This window comes from Styela clava, chromosome 1 (genome assembly GCF_964204865.1).
Source record: "Styela clava chromosome 1, kaStyClav1.hap1.2, whole genome shotgun sequence".
Lineage (NCBI taxonomy): Eukaryota > Metazoa > Chordata > Ascidiacea > Stolidobranchia > Styelidae > Styela > Styela clava.
This window is the reverse complement of record NC_135250.1, coordinates 29,365,858-29,384,712: the sequence shown is the minus strand read 5'-3', so window position 1 is coordinate 29,384,712 and position 18,855 is coordinate 29,365,858. Positions and strand designations below refer to the sequence as shown.

Here is an 18,855-nt window from a genome sequence, read left to right as displayed (position 1 = left end):
GTTTAGGAATGGACGCGAGGAGACCGCGTTAGATGTATAGCTGAATAGCTTTGTTTACAGTTTGATGATAGACTTTCAATGATAGCCAAATAAATACCAGTAACTCTAAGTCGGAGGATAGTTAGAGGCTTATAGCATGAGCATTGTATTGCACTTCAGTTTTATTTGTATAGCCTAGTTCATGTCTATTGTCCTAATATAACGCAGCAGTCCTAAACATGCATGTCGCACATCTGTGTCTTGGGCCAGTAAACCTTGAACATGTATTCCGTCTCTTTTACGCTGTTTAATTATTATGCAGATTCTGTTACATTTCGAGACAAATAAACATGCATACATACATTGGTAAGGACGCCCCATACATATTTATATGGTTTCAGTGTATTGACGGAAGATTGGGCAAACGAACGCCCATTAATGACTTAGGGGGGTATAACAGTAGCCCACACCTATGGAACTGATTTAATTCAGTAGTAAATGGGATTAGAGCCTGCGTTCTACAGTATTGACAAACAATCAGATAGTAATCAACCTTCTCTCATATTAACAGCTATAGGCTCAGTTTGTGTTTGTCTGAATGAAATAAATTTGAGAATGCGATTATTGAAAACGGGGAACGAAGTGTGGGCACAAATAGAGTTAATACTGCAGGAACAAAATATTCTGCTTTTATATTGATATCAAATGGCTCCATTACATTTGAACCCACAACAATTGCATCTGCCTACTATTGCACCTATGGAATCTTGTTTTGTTTTTCGGATATTTGAACCCATACTAACCCTAACCCGTGGGCTTTAGCACCCGCATATAGATTAATCCCGCGGATATACACATGGGTTCAAATGTACGGTCACCATATCAAATACCCACAATTCGTCGAAGCACAGCCAGACGAGCATTGGGTAGGGGTAGTACTGTGGGTAATTCCATGCTGACCTGTTATAGAATTTAGTGCGCTCTTTCAAGTTTTTAGCCCTTAGTTAAAGTGGAAAAGATGATAATATTATGGTTTTTAAAATTATAGGTTATGGCTATTTTGATTACCAGGTTTATGTGCGCCTGACTGGAAGCAATTTTGTTTAGACAACACAGACCTAGCCGAACATAACAATGCAATAGTTAGATTCTCAAAAAGCAACACTATCTTTACCATAATGGATAACAATAATTCGTATGTTTACGTTACTGTGCCACAATAGACAAAACAAAAGTTGAGGTAAACAAATCGTCTTTTGCGACATATGTTTTGATTAGCGAGTGATTACCACCACGCTTGATTATAGTAAGATTGTGCTTACCTAGTATTTAAATGCGCGATAAGACATTTGTCGTGTTTCGAATGTATTTGACGTTATGTCTGTATAATAAACAACGGTAACGTAATTCCTGCTAAACTAATATTGTTTTCTTCCTAGGAGACATTTACTTGATATACTGTATATACCGTGTTTCCTTCGAAAATAACACCTAGCCTAATTTTAAAAAATGATTCCAAAAGCCCTCTCCAAGATCTATCGAAAGCGCGACATTTTATTTGAACTAGTCGATAGCAAGAAATCTATTTTACACGTTTAAAATTATGAATAATCTATGTTTAGTAAATGAATATCGTATTTCATATTTTGTATATTCGAAAATCTCTCAAATCTTCACTTTGTAATTTTGTTTTTGATAAATGAAAATAAAGGACATCTCCCCAAAATAAGCACTAGTGTTATTTTTCGAAATTTGAAACAAGACCGCGTCTTATTTTCGGGGAAACACGGTATGGCTTGTTTGATGTTCACAGAGTGTAAACAAGCTATCATTGACGTAGATTGAAAGAAAGTTTCCCGATTACCTTAATAAGGGAATTGATAATTATGTCTCTTAGTGTTCTACCTCAGATTACGTAAAGCAGAACCTATTTTCAGCGAACATTTAGCAACTTATCCACGTCAATTTAACTGAATATTTACTAATTTTTCCATTTTGGGCGTTGACGGAGGTGTTGTTTGGCAAAGTCTTTGAACAAAAGATCTGGGAGCCCCAATCATAATCTATCACGGCAATGAGTCCATCATTCCTCTTGCACCTATTCGTCTCCTAACTTTCAAGCGCACGTAGGAACGTAGCCAGAAATTTTCAAGGGGGAGGGGTTCTGAAATTTCTATTTGTCAAGTTTGATCGTAACAGCTAGCGGACCCGACCGAACGCCGGAAAACGTGTGTTTTCACGAGTCTTGACGGTATAAAAAGCATATAAACCTACGAAAAATTGATATGTACGATACAGAAAGATGATTTTATTTTTTTACATCTCAAAATGGGGGTTCCGACACCTAAAACCATCCCTTGGCTACGCCTATGAGCGCACGCATCATGGCTGGTGACCAGTTTATAACAGTGGACCAGCTGATTTTTTTTAGGACCCAGGGCGTTGCAATATGAGGCTTGTGGGCCAAATTTGGTTTACAAGAAAAGTTGTTCGCCCCGTAAAAAAGTACTAATTTAGAATAGTGTGCAGCCCGCGAGACGAGTTTTTTTTAAATTAAATTGTAATTAGGACGTGCGAATAATTCCGATCTCTTTGCGTTGCAAAGACTGTACCCGATCTTGTGCAAAGCGAACAACGCAATGTCAAATTTTTGTGCCTGTAAATAGAAAGCCTAATCAAAGTTGCGACCCGCGGTTTCACCCAGTTATTTGTACCTGGCCCTTCTGTGTTAAATGTTGCACACCTCTGTTTTTGTTGAATCACACATGATTTTCAGTAAATTTACGATTTTTTAAATGCTACTTGTGTGTATTTGGTGTTAAAGTGGATTGAAGTACCATTTAATTCGACGGTCACGGATTATTGATCTAGTGCCCCACTTACATGTTGTGGAACTTATTTAGCGGGATTATTATCCACATTGTACTGATACTGGGAGAGATAATTCCTTTATGTCTGTGCAAATTCTCTTATATTTTGATGAGGATTTTGGTGTAGTTGCAAGGATAGATCGTATCGCGTAATCGCAATCGATGAATTAGTTGTATTTATGCAAATTCGAGTATGTTTAATTGTGTAGTTGCTAGTTTTCTGGTCGTAACGACGTAAAAATTCTAGGTTGGTTAGCTAGTATCGCTCAGTTGTTTTCCAATAGTTTTGACTTCAACCGATATAATCCCGCCACCAACCTCGAATACATATAATATAATTGTTATTTAGCGGAAGCACCATTTACATTATACTAATACTAGAGAAAAATGAAACGAATTTGGTTATATTTGTGTGAATTTTAGTATGCTTTGTCAAGGTGTATTCTTTATTGTATAATAGGCTGCTAACACGTAGTTGTTTTCTAATAGTTTTGATCTGAACCGGTATGGTCTCGCATCAACCTCGAATACATGCAATATGACTGACAACTAACTATCTGTTATCTAGGTAAAAGAATTGAGTCCCGTATCAGTTTAATATTTGTTAGGTTATTACTCGCATTGTATGAATACTATGTGTGAGAGTAAAGAAATTCAGTTGAATTTGTGTAATTTTTTGTATATTTTGACAGGTTTTGTAATTAGCTTCTATCAAAGTCGCACGCGCTATTGTTGTACTGAATCTGTATATCAATAGGTTTACATTCAAACGTATATTTGAATTAGTAAATAACGTTTGACAAATCTGGCACTCAATGTAACACAGTGGTTCTCAAACATTTTAAGCCACGCCCCCTTTTCAGAATTTGTCTTCAAGTCTCGCGCCCCACCTCGAAAAATAATTAGCTAACAATAAGTTCCAAAAAACAGATAGTAAGACGAAAGTATGTTTCAACACGTTGAATATACGTGGACATAATAAAGACATGTGAACAATGAAGAAATTTTAATATCGAAAATAAAGCTGGCGAGATCAAATAAAATATACCAAATATTTTTTTATTTTTAAATAGCTCCACCTCCCTCCCCCCCCCCCCCCAAAAAAAAATTGTTTACGCCCTCTTTGTGGGCGCGCTGCAGCGTTTGAGAACCACTGAATTGTAAAAACAAATTTCAATTAGAAATGTTGTTGAATCCTTTGTATAAGCTGCAATATATTCTGCGGGATATGTGTAACCTAGAAGCAGATAAAATCTTTTTTGTGAATACAGTTGCGTTAGATTTGCATTATTCAGGGGAGCTCACGATATGCTATTAAATATTCATCGCATTTTTCTTAGGTGAGTCAGGTAAATTAAGGAAAGAATAGCAGTGAGTTTGAAAACAAATTTCGAAAATATTTTAGTAGAATGAAGTAAGTAGCTCCAGTGAAAAGATATTATTAGTGTCTTTTTATTAGTGTCAATTTTGTCTTTTTGTTGAAGAAAAAAAAAAACGTTTAGGCTTGTTACAGTTCATTGTGTACAAATACTATTCAAAAGTCTAATTTTGCCACCAATTCATACAGGCCTAAACAACAACCGAAAATATCTATTTTGTAGTGGGGGATGTTGGGTCTTTAGTTGGATACTTGGGTTGGGGCTCTCCATACGATTCAATATCATATACTCAAGTGGTTCTCACTTTTTAAGACGCGCTTCCTTTTTAGAATTACTCGCGCCCCACCTCAAAATAACAAGCTACGGTGCTCCCGAAGTATGTAAACCAAGATGGCGGACATCGGAACGTAACATGGGTAACAGGTTAGGGTTAGGCGATAATTTTGTTTACAATTTTCCTTATTTTAGTCCTATTATCAGTTCGAAAACTAGCCAAGACCCTCCCGTAGTATTTATACCTAAAATTATGGCCTAACCCTAACCTAGTACACATATTACATTCCGATGTCCGCCATCTTGGTTCGCATACTTCGGGAGCCCCCAAACTACACATAACAGATAGTAAGATGAAAGTGTGTTTCATTCAAAAATACGTGGATGGAACGTGAATATACAAAATGAAGAAAATGTAAATATCCCAAATAAGGCGGGAAAAATCAAATCTAAGAAATATTTTTATTTCACGCCCCCTAAAAAATTGTGCCTTTACGCCCCCCTTGTTGGCCGTGCCACACCGCTTGAGAATCATTGATATACTCGATGAACAAACTTTTAATTCTTCACCATGTTCATGCGTTCCCTTACAGAATACTTGCTACTACTCAAATTTGGGGGCTCCCGAAGTATGCGAACCAAGATGGCGGACATCGGAATGTAATATGTGTACAAGGTTAGGGTTAGGCCATAATTTTAGGTATAAATACTACGGGAGACTCTTGGCTAGTCTTCGAACTGATAATAGGACTAAAATAGGGAAAATTGAAAACAAAAATGATCGCCTAATCCTAACCTGTTACCCATGTTACGTTCCGATGTCCGCCATCTTGGTTCGCATACTTCGGGGGCACCCAAATTTGATTATCACATAGAATTATATTTGTCAAACTTTTAATTCTTCACCATGTTCATGCGTTTTCTTACAGAATACTTGCTACTACTCAAATTTGATTATCACATAGAATTACATTTGTAAATGGATTTAGAGAAAACAACACTACAACTTTGAAAAATCTCTAGAATAATCAAAAATTTTATTGCTGCGTTGTTTGGCGAATAAATTGTTGTCGCAGACTGCCCAAGATGCCTTTTATTCAGCGAATGGTAAAGCCAGTTTATTTGAAGAAACATGATAAGAAGAGCAACAGATCGATATTCGAAGATTTTAATGAGGTAAGTTATCTGAAATATTTGTAAACAATAAAATAGAAGGTTCCATTTACTGTGAGAGCGGTGGCGTCTGTGTCAGAATGAGCAGTCCGGAGTAAGACTCTGGAATATAAAGAAGTTTTACTGCAGCTTTATAAGGTTTTTCGACATAACAATTTTGGGATTCCCGCAACTAATGCAAAAATGTGTGATTTGAGAAAAACACTCCCGCAATGTTTTGAAATTACAACTTAGTAATTATGTACTTGCGGTGACTGAATAATTACTATTTTTTTCAATTCGAGCGTGATCGCCGTTTTTTTTTATGACGGGGTCTTGGAAGGAAAGGTCCGGTTTTCCGACATTACAATTTTGATATTTCAGAGGAGTCAATTTTTTGTTGTCTACTCTGTGCGTTAGAGTTTAAATTTAATTTTCGTTAAAGGCTATAAGTCGGATGTAATATAGAATCTTTAGAACAAAGACCCCGTTACTAATGCAAAAATATTAGATTTGAAAAAAACACCACGGCACGTTTTTAGAAAACTAATACGATCTAGTTGAAGGTTAGGTTAAGAATGATTTGAAAATCTGAATGTCAAGCGCAATCTACATTTCTAACCCAAACCATAACTTGATAATTAGTAATTATTAATTTTATCGTTTTAAACGGTGGCGGATATGTTTTCTGGCGAGAAATTTGTACAAAAAATCAACTGTTAGTTATGGGTTACAATCTTGTGATTGGCTATGGTGTCGGAAGTATTATTTTTTCTATTTCAATAAAACGTTTACTACTCCATTTTTAAATATTCATCCAAGACAACGTTCTTGAGAAAATAAAAGAACAGAAAAACATTTGAATAATTAACAAAGCATATCATACATATCAATTTTTCGTAATTTATAATGCTTTTTAGACTCTAAAGACAATTGGAAACCTACTTTTTCCGGCCGGGCACGTTACATACTACGGTCTAACTTGACAATTAGAAATTTCTACTGCAAATTATGATAACGGACAGAAAGCAACCCAAAGAAATGAATATTTAATGAATTGTTTAACAACAAAATACAGTAATACCAGTTTACTTGGAATGTTATTCGTCATGTCTCTATCTCTGTCATGATAATAGTTTTGGAAATTTGGAAAGTCCAGGATTTTTGCCATGTCATATTGTCCCGATAATAACTGTTATTAGTTGTAGCTTTCAATTTTCATGTGATTTGTGAAATAATATTATGAATTGACGCCATACTCCCTAATAAGTTTGTTTTGTCTGTCGAGTCAAAAGTTTTGACATTGGAATTCGGTTTATCACTCATGACGTTATGTTAATATATAATACAATTTTATTTCGACCATTCGCCTACCACACAGAACACGAATAAATAAATAACATAGGCGACGGAAAGACATGAAAATGGGCAAACCCTAGAGAAAGGTAGCGAACGCTGAAACCAGCGTTCCATTCACCCACACTCACACAATTGAAAAAACACATCACGGCAATCATACTGAGAAGAATAAATTCATAAACAGTATACATGAATATGAGAAAGTAAAAGTCACGGGCGAAGCTTACTTGTAAAATTATTAAATAAATTTTGATGAGCGAAAGTGGTATTACGTGATAGTCAAGTGACTAGTTGTGAAAACGGAGTAGTTTTTTTGGTGTTCCCGAAGTATTCGTAACAAGATGGCTCACAACCTGAACATAGTATGTGTACGAGGTTAGGGTTGTTCAGGTTGTGCGTCATCTTGGTACGAATATTTCCGAAGCGCCTTTTTTTACAGACGAAGTTTAGTTTTGGTTTCAAACGACTGTGGGAGATTTAACACGTTTATTTACCATATGCGTTAAATCCCCCCCCCCCCCCCCCCCTCTTCGTACGCTTACTACAATGGTTTGAAAATTATTTACATTTATCATTTCATTTACAACTTGTACTTCTTATGCTCACACTAATCATTTCCCTAAGTTTTATACATATCCGTAACCTGGTCTGTCCCAGGGGCGCATAAAGGAGGTGTTGAGGATAGGGCTGGGCATTTTCGAATACCTTGTGATTTCAGAATCGACTCGAATAATTTTTTCGAATCGAATCTCGAATACTTGAAAATATATAATTGTAAGCGACTTTATTATAGTAATTGGTCCTCTCAACGAAGGAATTACTGAAGACATAGAATAAATCACTCAGATAGATTACTGAGCGTTCACACAGAATAACAAACACGTTTTATCAATAACTCACTACAGAAAAGAGTCATATGTTAGAATTGCGTTGAAAAAATATGACTCCAATGAAAAAAAAATCGGGGAATTCACGTCGACCATTAGCGGAAAGATAAAAACAAGATGGCGGCGATTCGAAATTTAGCTCTGAACCGATTCGAATAATTTACTATTCGATTCGATTCGAATATTCGATTCGAAATGCCCAGCTCTAGTTGAGGACCGACCACCCTTTTAAAATGTGAAAAAAAAAAATTTCCTTTGTCCCTCAAGACTCACGGACCCGCTAGCTGATACAGTCTAACGTGGAAACTAGAAATTCTTCTAGAAATCTCTTCTTTGAAACTGCTTGGCTGCGCCCCTATCCTGAACATATTCACATTTCCATACTTAAAACACGGTGACGAGTGGGACACGATATTTTTGAGACACTCCTCAAAACATGTCATCAAATTCAGCATTCATACAATCCCAGGATAATTGTTCTATTATCTGGCGTTCAAATCTTATTCTTATTTCAGGTTAACAACTACACAATGGCAGGAGCAGTAATGCAACTCGCAAACCTATGCCGACATGCCGAAGAAATATTCGGAGAATTAAACAAAGAATGTCTGACCGTCAACAAGTAGGAAATATAACAATATTTTACTGTTGTACAGTCTTAATTCGGACGTTTAAATAAACGTATTTGACCGATGGATGGATTAATTGTAGTTGTAGGTGTTATTTGGGCGTTTCAGAAGTATGTGTACCAGTATGGAGGAATTTTGTTTGCCTACTTTACATCAAGTTGTAGAAACGGACTGAAATCTATGGGCAGGGGGTATATTCACTCGGCTAACAGACAGTCCCCGAACTCGTAATAGAACTAAAATAAGGAAATTAGGTATATAGTTCTGGCCTAGCTTTAACCTAGTACACATACTATGGAAGTACCATGCTCAGTATGAATAAAATGACATGTAACTTTCTTTAGACGTTGTCGCAAGGCTTCACAGAGAATTCAGAAACTTCAAATACAAGCTGATTCATTGGATCACAAGGCTGTGAAAATCCGTAAGTGATTTGTGATTTTATCACATATAGCGCAACGCGGTATTCATTTCTTCCATAAGGGTAGTTATATCCTGGATAGAGTGCTGTTTTCAATGGAATTGCATCTTCTAAATGCTTGCAATGCTTAGAACATGTGGCACGCCGTTTCATTATCTGTGGCCCGCGTCACATTCGGAGAGTAAACAATAAATCTCGTTTCGTGTTGTTTCGTGAAAAAATTAATCAGAAAAATCTTTTGACATATTGTTACATCTCTAATGTCACTTAATTGACGAGTGTAATGGCTAGCCGAGGCAAATAGCGAAGTTAAATAATGTGCTTGGCAGTCTAAATTATTATCTGGCTTTCTATCTTTTTGATCGGGAATATATGCTAACAATATAGGATTCATACAAAACTAAAATTTGAATGCGGATTCTACTAGCCTGGGGTGGCTATGTCTGATAACTATGTGTTTTCACAATAAAAGCGTTTGTTTTATATTGCACTGTTCACCTATTCTTGGCACTATTGTGGCCTGCGAACAATGAAAAAATAAATTTGTGGCCCGCGGAGCGGACAACCTTGGCTTAGATACTGGATTATATAAGACAATGGTTGGCAATTCTCCATGACGCCTGGCCCCTTTCGAAGACTTTAGCACTCATGACCCTTCTGTTCATCATTCTAATGATATTTATAATGTAATTTTGATGAGTACTTTCCAAATGCCTTTATGTTCAAACATGTTCATGCTCGGCAAAGTGAAAATACCTCGAGAAATAACCTTATTAAGCAATAAAACTAGGAAAAACGGGGAGTTTTCTGGCAATAGAAAATTAACATTGTGGTCCCCCTCAACTGCTCTGGGGTCCACTGGTACTGATAAGAGACAATTCAGCGTTTTATTTTCTACGGGTTGAGTATAACCGTTGGCTTTGTATGAAATGCTTCGCAACTGTTGTTTTTTGAGCAGCGGCAGAAGTTGGACATGCTGCTATACTTGAATGATACCACGTCAAATCGCACCAAAGAGTTTTCAAACATCCTTTTCATACGTTTCTTATATTTTGAAATTTAAAGAAATTGTAGATGGGTTGCTGTAACACTATTACAATGACACAGATTCAAAAAAAAATGTGATAGGAAATTGGTCGAGTCGGCGAGAACATTATCAAACTAGCCCAGAAATTACTACAAATGTGAGTCCCATGAAAAGTGGGGTTTCAGGAGCCTTGCAGGTCTAAAAACCGTTCCAAGCTGCGAAAAAACTGCTATGTATAATACAGAATATATATATATATTTATGACATTTCAAAATGAGGTTTCCAACCCTCTTCTCCTAGCTACGCTTCTGGTAATACCATTACGTAGCATGCTTTTAACAAAAAGTAAGACGACAGTAAAACCTCCATGTTTGCGTTTTAATTAAAAAAAGCGGGTCGCGACATCGCGCAATTATCAAGAGATTTCTTGTTTACCCAAAGTCAAACGAATTTAAAGTAAATAGAACGTACAGATGGATGACACAATGTAAATATAATTATACTTTGTTTTGTCTGAATTTATCTAATTTAAACGGAGGAGAGCCATGGAAGCTGTTGTAAATTTTTATATAGACGAAATTTCTTCGTGTGGCTCATGTGTTAAATTAGCTAATAGAACTTTAATGTGCTCCGTGCAACTAATGGTGGACATGTGAAGATGTATTGCGTGAATTAAAAAAAATTAAATAAATACTGATTACAATGAAACAATCCGAAATGACTTGATACCAAAATTTTGAAATTGTGATAAGACTTTATGCACATCTTGTATTATTAACTCTTTAACTTTATTATTGGTTTCCTGAAGATGTCCATGATTCTCATTGGAATCCCCACATCTTTTCTACGCAAGATTCTAGACGAGATTATAACTTAAACATCTAGTATGCTTTTAAAAGAACCAGACCCGACCATTTATCGAACAGGGCTGGTGTATATTTTGTGAGTGAAAGCAACATATGATCGCTTGGTCCAAGCAGGGCGACTAGGTTAATCTTATGAGCGCTGATATAGCATTTTGGGTGCCCTGGTTTTAGAATTACGGAAGATTGGTATATTATATGTGACGTTTATTTGCAGATTCCGCTCCAAACAATATAGGCATCCACTGTTATCTGACGATATATAAGCAGGTACTATCATTTGGAAGTACCGGAATCTATCCGGCTTGAAAGTGATACACAATTTATTACACCCTTGACGAGATAAGGGACAAGAACCCGAAATGAGTAATTTGCGATGCCAACACAGTTAAGTCGAACGCTTTGACCAATAGGCCATCGCTCAATGGTACAATGCTCTCATAGTAAAGCAGGAAAAGGATATGTTGCTCAATTTTTTCGTTGTATTCTCACTACTGTTAAGTGATTCATATCAGTACGTGCTGGTTTTGAAATGTAACCCAATTTTGCCATACCCTCGTTACGTAATGGACGCATCTTAGCTACGCAAATAAAACACTCTATCGGACGCCGAAAAGTAAACAAAAATTATGCCAAATCGTTTAAGATGGCTTTTGATAAACCCTATTTTAAGAAGCACTGAAATGAAATACCGTTTTAGTACGGGGTTTGGGGCTCTGTGGGAAATATTCATAAGATTTTTTTATTTGAACATTGAATATATAAATTGTTATATGGAGATGAAATATAGTATGTAAATAATAAAATTGAATTAAAAAATAATGATGCTCCTGCGATGCGAATAAGTGTCTCAACAGCGTCGTATAGAACATAGAAATTGGTTGAACCATAACATCTATATTCTATTGGATTCATCACGTCCTTATTGCAATCAAATGGAGTTGGTTGATATAATAAAATAATTCCAACTAGATATTTGATTTTTGAAAAATTTAGTTATCAACATGCAACCAAGAGCACAATAAATCAGAATATCCATTTCTAAGATTTTCTCTGGGTTGTACTGATTGCAAAGCAAACTCCCAGGAATAAAAGGAGAATAAAACGCAATACATAAACATATTTCCTCAGCAGTCTTTTTAGTGTTATTCCGATTTGTCCAATGCAAAAAATTCTAAAATTCTCATATAATTTTTTCTAAACATTAAAACAGAGAATCGTAATAATCCTGTAGAGTTTTTTTTGTACCATGCCAATTTACCCATTACAAAGAAAACTGATTTATTTATCAAGTACCCATTATATAAATATAACAAAACCAATATCAACATTCTCAGGTAGTGCCAAATTTTTTAAACAAACTATTCTAGTTGGCAAAGTATGCGGCATCTTATCGCTGCCGGGTGCTTAAAATATTATCTCACTTCTAAAGCTACGGTTCACAAAGCCTCGATTGCTTGAAAGTATGTTCTAGATAAAAATAAAATTTAACTGAAATTGTCGAGTGATTGTAATATGCGGACTGAGAAGTTGTATATATATAATAACTTAGAAATGAAATCGAAATGAAAATTATTTGTTAAATTGTGCTAGAAACATGATAAGAGTGGCAAAACTCTACCTTTTCACAAACAACACTCATAGCCATTTTTAAAAAAATAGAAAGTAGTTTTGGAATTAGTATGAGTATACGAGGAAAGCCGAGAATTAATTTTATTTAAGATATTATTTGTGTCGCTTAAAATGAGACGCAGATCCAAATCAATTCATTCAAAATATTGTATAAAATGACTTTGGTCGGTTTGCCATTATCCTTCATTGTTATAAATATGCTTGTAAAACTTTTTGTAAAGGTAAAATACGGGCATTAGCTTGTTATTGGCCCACAGCTGAAATTTAGGTTACGGATAAGTTCAGTTAGACTATCGTTTTCTCTGTTTAAGCGTAAGAAAGACGGAATGATCAGAAAATATACAGCGGGGCAAAAATAAAGCAGTGGGTTACCCAGTGTAGCGATTTATTTTATGAAGTAAACTTCTGATGACAAATAAAATCTTTGACCATTGTCAATTTTAAAGCGATTAGTTCATTAGTGAATGAGAAAAGCAATTTTTTCATAACAACATCAACAACATAATAATAATAATAATAATAAAACGATACTTAGATTCACTTCGTATCCAAAAATACCCATTGCATTAGAATTTGCATGAATTTTGCGATTTTTTTTACAGTCCTGATCACCCTTTTATCTGTGTTTGAAGTTCTCGAGATAAAACTTCAATAATAACACCTGGTATTGGCATACTCGGAATTTCTCGCATAAACTGTTTATATTTACGCCTTTGTGAATAATTCAAGATTTCTTGAAAACTAGGCTTAGGAAAGGAGGCTTAGCGTAGCCTAGATTGACGGAGAAATTTTGGTTCGATGGCTTAGCTTGTTGGTGTAACTACGCTGTAGCATTAGACTAGAGCTGGCATGGGCAAACTGCGGACCGCCGGCCAAATCCAACCCGTTTTGTAGTTCAATTTGGCCCGCCAGATGCTGCCACAACCAAACTGAAATTAATTTTGATGTTTTAGCTAGCTAATAGCCTAAGAAATTTGTTGAGACTGTGATTAAGTTTCGTTTTCGCACGAAGCTTATTGTTTTCCACTTTTGTGTTTGTAACACTGTAAATAAAATTATGTTCATAAAATGTAACTTTTTCGAGTCACACTTACATTGCGCGCCAGTCTAGGTCGGCATAATTTTTGGATCCTGGTCCAATGACTTTGCCACCCCTGGACTAGAGCAGGAATGGGCAAGGTTTTTGCACCGCGGGCCACCTAGATTGGCGGGCCATGTGGGTGTGATGTGAAAGTTACATTTTATGAACAATATTTACAGTGTTACAAAAGCAAAAGAAAAAAATAATAAGCCTGGTGCTAAAACTAAGTTAAATTACAATATCAACAAATTCCTTAAGATAATTTTTAGCTGAAACATCAAAATTTGATTTTATTTTGGTTGTGGCAGCATCAGGCGGGCCAAATTGAAGTACCCAATAGGGCTGGGCATTTCGAATCAAATATTCGAATCGAATCGAATAGTAAATTATTCGAATCGGTTCAGAGCTAAATTTCGAATTGCCGCCATCTTGTTTTTATCTTTCCGCTAATGGTCGAGGTGAATTCCCCAATTTAATTTTCATTGAAGTCATAGTTTTTCAACGAAATTCTAACTTATGACTATTTTCTGTTGTGAGTTATTTATAAAACGTGTTTGTCATTCTGTGTGAACGCTCAGTAATCTATCTGAGTGATGTATTCTATGTCTTCAGTAATTCATTTGTTGAGAAGACCAATTACTATAATAAAGTCGCTTACAATTATATATTTTCAAGTATTCGAGATTCGATTCGATTCGAAAAAATTATCCGATCCGATTCTGAAATCACAAGGTATTCGAAAATGCCCAGCCCTAGTACCCAACGGACCAGATTTGGCCCGCAGGCCGTATTTTGCCCCCCTCTGAACTAGAGTCTATCTAGGGTTTGGGCCCAGTACATTCTATTTGTAAAACCTGTCAATATACCATCGAGAGTTTTATCATTGAGGCGGGAGTGTTCTTATTCCATACACGTAATAGCTTACAATACCAGCCTAGCAGCATCCGTATTCAAAATGATAAAGTAATGATCATGTAGAATGGTAGTTGTGTCCCGGGTAATATAGATAGAGCAAAGAGTGTTAGGATTGTATCTTGCTTGGGTTTTGTTTGAGTCGGAATGAAGTTATGCGATAAATTGAATAAATGGTAGATTTTCTCGTACAACAGTCAGTCAAAAATAAAATCATATTATAATATATTTCGATACTTTCGAATTCGATAGATAGCGGCAGATATAACCTCATTCTAAACTCCGCCAATTAAACCGCAACGTACCACGCACGATATCATAATTAGATAAATAGAAGCCTTTGCAGCTTGGTCGTGTTAGGTATATCGGGTGAAATAATTTTGCTAGTGCCGCTTTGCATACGATTTAGAAGGATTAGTATAATGTGAACTTTAGCGTGTCGAATTTCGCTTTTATTCAGTATAAATACGTCCTCACGTGCGCTTTTGTTTCAGGCTTTTTATAGTGTATGGATCCTTCAAGAAGACAGCAAATCGTAATATTACCTAAACTCAAAAAATTCGTTTCAATTCAGTATAAATATGTCCTCACTTGCGCTTTCGTTTCTAGCTTTTTATAGTGGATGGGTCCGCTAAAAAAAGTCGTAATATTACCTGAATTCAAAAAAATCTGTAAATTTAAATAAGTTTTCAACTGTATTACAACTTCACATGGTGTCTTTGACTCATACTCGTTCGAATGTTTTTATAACGATTTTTAGGTTGGGCCACTGATGCATAAAGGAGGCCCACTCACCGTAACACACGTTTGAAGCAGATTTGATAAATTATCAATTCTATTTCAAACTTGGGTCAGGCCCTGGTCCACCGGGCCGAAACAGCAAATAAAGTTCATCACGATATCACGTATACAAGATTTCATTATCTTTATTTAGTTGCACTAAGTATTTTCAAAGGTAAAATGATGATGTTTTTTTGCTGGTGCCTCCTTGCATATATAAAGAGAGATTTTTGTAATGTGTAATTTTGCGTGTCGAATTTCGATTTCTTTCAGTATGCGTCCTCGCGTGCGCTTTTGTTTTGGAGTTCTTATAATTTGTGTACCTGCCAAGAAAAGAGCAAGACGTAGTGTTGAGTGAATTCACACAAACAATGAATCTGTAAATTCGAAATGGTTTTCAACTGTCTTTACTTGGTGTCTTTGACAAATACATGTTCGAATGTTTTTAGAACGAACGGTATGAATTGCAAAATATTTTGGGTTCATGGTCAGTATGATACCGTAATGGTTTAAATAATGGAGTACGAGAAAATATGGCTAAATAGTTTGATAAAATGGATAAATGATACATTTATGTCCTTTGTCATGGAATATTTGTAACATGGGCCGTTTTTTTTATTCTTTTTTGTGACGTAGATGTCGCGTTTCACTCACTGGTTACTTTACTGGTATTCGAACCTTTATTGATATCTCAGCATAATAAAAACATAATATAAACATAAAACTCCATGGAATTATACTGCTATGCGGGGTATGCCGAATATGGTAATCCGATATGCATACCATAAAAATGAAAACCTTAAAACAATGTTAATTAGCGTCGGTTGTTACAATTTACACGATATTGTTACAGTTGATAGTATGGCTAGGATGTAGATTTATTCGCGTGCTTGTTAAACAACTTTTGGTACTTCCGAAGAATGTGAACAAGATGGCGTACACCGGAACGTAAGATGTGTATCAGGTTAGGTTTAGGCCATGAATGGCATTCCAATTTTCTCTATTTTAGTTCTATTACGAGTTCGGGGACTAGCAAAGTGACTCACGTAGTATCTGTACCTGAAATAATGGCCTAACCTGGTACACATACTACGTTCTGGTGTCCGCCATCTTGGTTCACATACTTCGAGAGTACCCAATTTTTTTTCAAGAGAACTATTCGTCTTAATTTTCACAATGTATATATATATATATGGCTATTTTAGTATATATATTTATATGCGATGAGGCGAATTAGAATTATCTATGATTAACGCAGTATTATCACATCACATTTTTAATGTCAATTGAAACTCAGCCTTGTTGATTAATTAAACCAGTGGATCCCAAGTTGGGGTCCGCGCACCTTTTGGGGTTCGTGAAGCACTTTTGGAGGGTCCGCGAAACAAATCTGTAATATGGCTAATAGATTGATAATACGAGAAGTTATACAAGCTATAAAGGAAGTGCTTAAATTTGCAAATACACATTTGTCGCCTTTTGCTGCTTCGCAATCACCGCTGGAGACATCGATTCTTCACTTTCTGTTTCGACCTCGCTGCTCCACTGTGATGTCACAGAGGTGTGGGTCTGTGATATCACATAGAGAGTTCAATTCATGCCACCACAAGTTTACTAACTGCAGAGCTGTTGCCGACGCTGCCCTTCTGCACGTTTACCAAATATCGAAACAGACTGATTGTCACACATGTCATTAGAGTTGTGCTTTATATTCTTTTGTTTGTTTCACTATACGTAAACGGCGCCTTGATTCCTTGTTGTGATCTTTTAATGTTTTGTTTTAGTCCACAAGGCCGGGAATCATTAAAAATATTGCAAGGGGTCCGTCATGGAATTTTTTTCAAAAAGTTTGGGAACCACTGAATGACCTTGTTGTCATTAGGTTGTATGAGATTAGATTTCCACTGTATATTTCATAAAAAATCACACATATGGACAACGAACGATGAATTACCTAACTATCTTTAACGCCACTAAACTTATATACTTACATATATTCTAAAAAAATTCCAATTGTTACAATCCCTTTCAAAAAAAAAAAACTGAAAAAATACCATGACCCGAATATTTTCATATGGCGTTCTCATACTTTCACCCGGTATAAGGCTTTAGACAGGCATTCCTCGATGCGTGATTAAAGTATTTTTGAACGTCGAAACCAATTCCTAACTCATAAATACTTCAGAATATAAAATCGCCACATACAGTTTCCTGTTCGCCATTCAATGAATTAGTAATGAAAGTCCGTTACTCGATCTATCCCTACATGCAATTCTATCCCTGTTATATAGTTACTTGGAAAGAGGCTTTGGTTTTCTAGAGAATGTATGGTTTAGAGTTTGGACGAGGCAACGGATTTGGAATTATTTGTATAAAGTAATGAATGAAGTAAACTATGTTGTGAGAGATTAAAGGGTTTTGCTGTATGCTATTGCTAACACCAATTATTTTGTAATGTTTCGTCTATGCGAGTCTCCCTCAGACAGGTATAAATTTAACTACAGTAATTGGCTAGATCGAACGCATTTGTGTTACCATACAGCCCCATTCCTAAATCACTTAAAATGGTTCCATTACATTTGAACCCACGTACGTTTGAACCCATGACAATTGCACCTGCATGCTATTGCACCTATTATTTTTGTTTTACGGATAGTTGAACCCATACTAACCCCAACCCATGGGTTTTAGCACCGGATATACACATGGGTTCAAATGGACGGTCACCACTCTAATATGACATCATTGCACATTTTATTTTGAGCAACATTCACATCGTCTACCTCTACCCGAATAGTAAAGAAAATATTTCCGATAGGTCGTGCTCAGGAGTCATTGCATTCTTGGTGTTACTGAGATGCTAGAGGCCGCGTTCGCAACATACAACGACATATAGTATCGACAGGTAACCTATCAGTTTTCATTTTACTGGTTGTTCGTTTATAACAGGGATTTCTTTCTTGACTTTTGAACATTCAGTGCACGACAGGGTTAGCACAATTTACCACCAGATGAGCCAGAGAGTTGTAACGTTTGAGCATATTGTTAGCTAGAACTTGGGTACTCCCGTAGTATGTGCATCAGGTTAGGATTAGGCCATAATTTTATTTCGATTTTTCTTATTTTAGTTCTAGCACGAGTTTGGAGGTTGTCTGTATTGACCAAGTGAATATACCCCATGCACATATGTTTCAGTCCCTTTACACAACCTAATGTAAAATCGGCGAACAAAATTAGTTACCTCCATATTTGTACACATAATTCTGGAGCGCCAAAACTTGAATTATTGCGAGACGAAATTTGGTGTCGTTTTTATTAGATGGGACTTAAGTATGTGGATCCCGAATTAAAAATCTGAAAATGACTCTAATTTATCAAACATTGATATCTTCGATTTCAAGAACCTGATTGAGATTACTATATCCATATATTGTATCAGTGGCGTATGACTCGTGCCATGGGAGCTGTTTGGATTGGGGCGCAAAAAGTTTTAATCGTAATAAGTTCCAATAAACTTATTTTAAATTGGAAGTAAATTAAACTCGTATTGTCACTTGAGTAATAAGATACAAGGATCGCAATTCGGATTATATGTACTATGCCCCCGCTA

The 18,855-nt window shown here is 36.0% G+C and overlaps 1 protein-coding gene across 1 annotated transcript in view; it reads left to right on the top strand.

The window, feature by feature from the left end:
• The first annotated feature begins 5,434 nt into the window (after nt 1-5,434).
• LOC120334720 (uncharacterized) overlaps nt 5,435-18,855 on the top strand; it is a 91,446-nt gene continuing 78,025 nt past the window's right edge. The window contains exons 1-3 of the mRNA XM_039402216.2: nt 5,435-5,677; nt 8,415-8,521; nt 8,873-8,952. Of these exons, the coding sequence (XP_039258150.2) occupies nt 5,588-5,677; nt 8,415-8,521; nt 8,873-8,952 (277 nt within the window). The 5' untranslated portion in view covers nt 5,435-5,587. The remainder of the gene's footprint in view (nt 5,678-8,414; nt 8,522-8,872; nt 8,953-18,855) is intronic.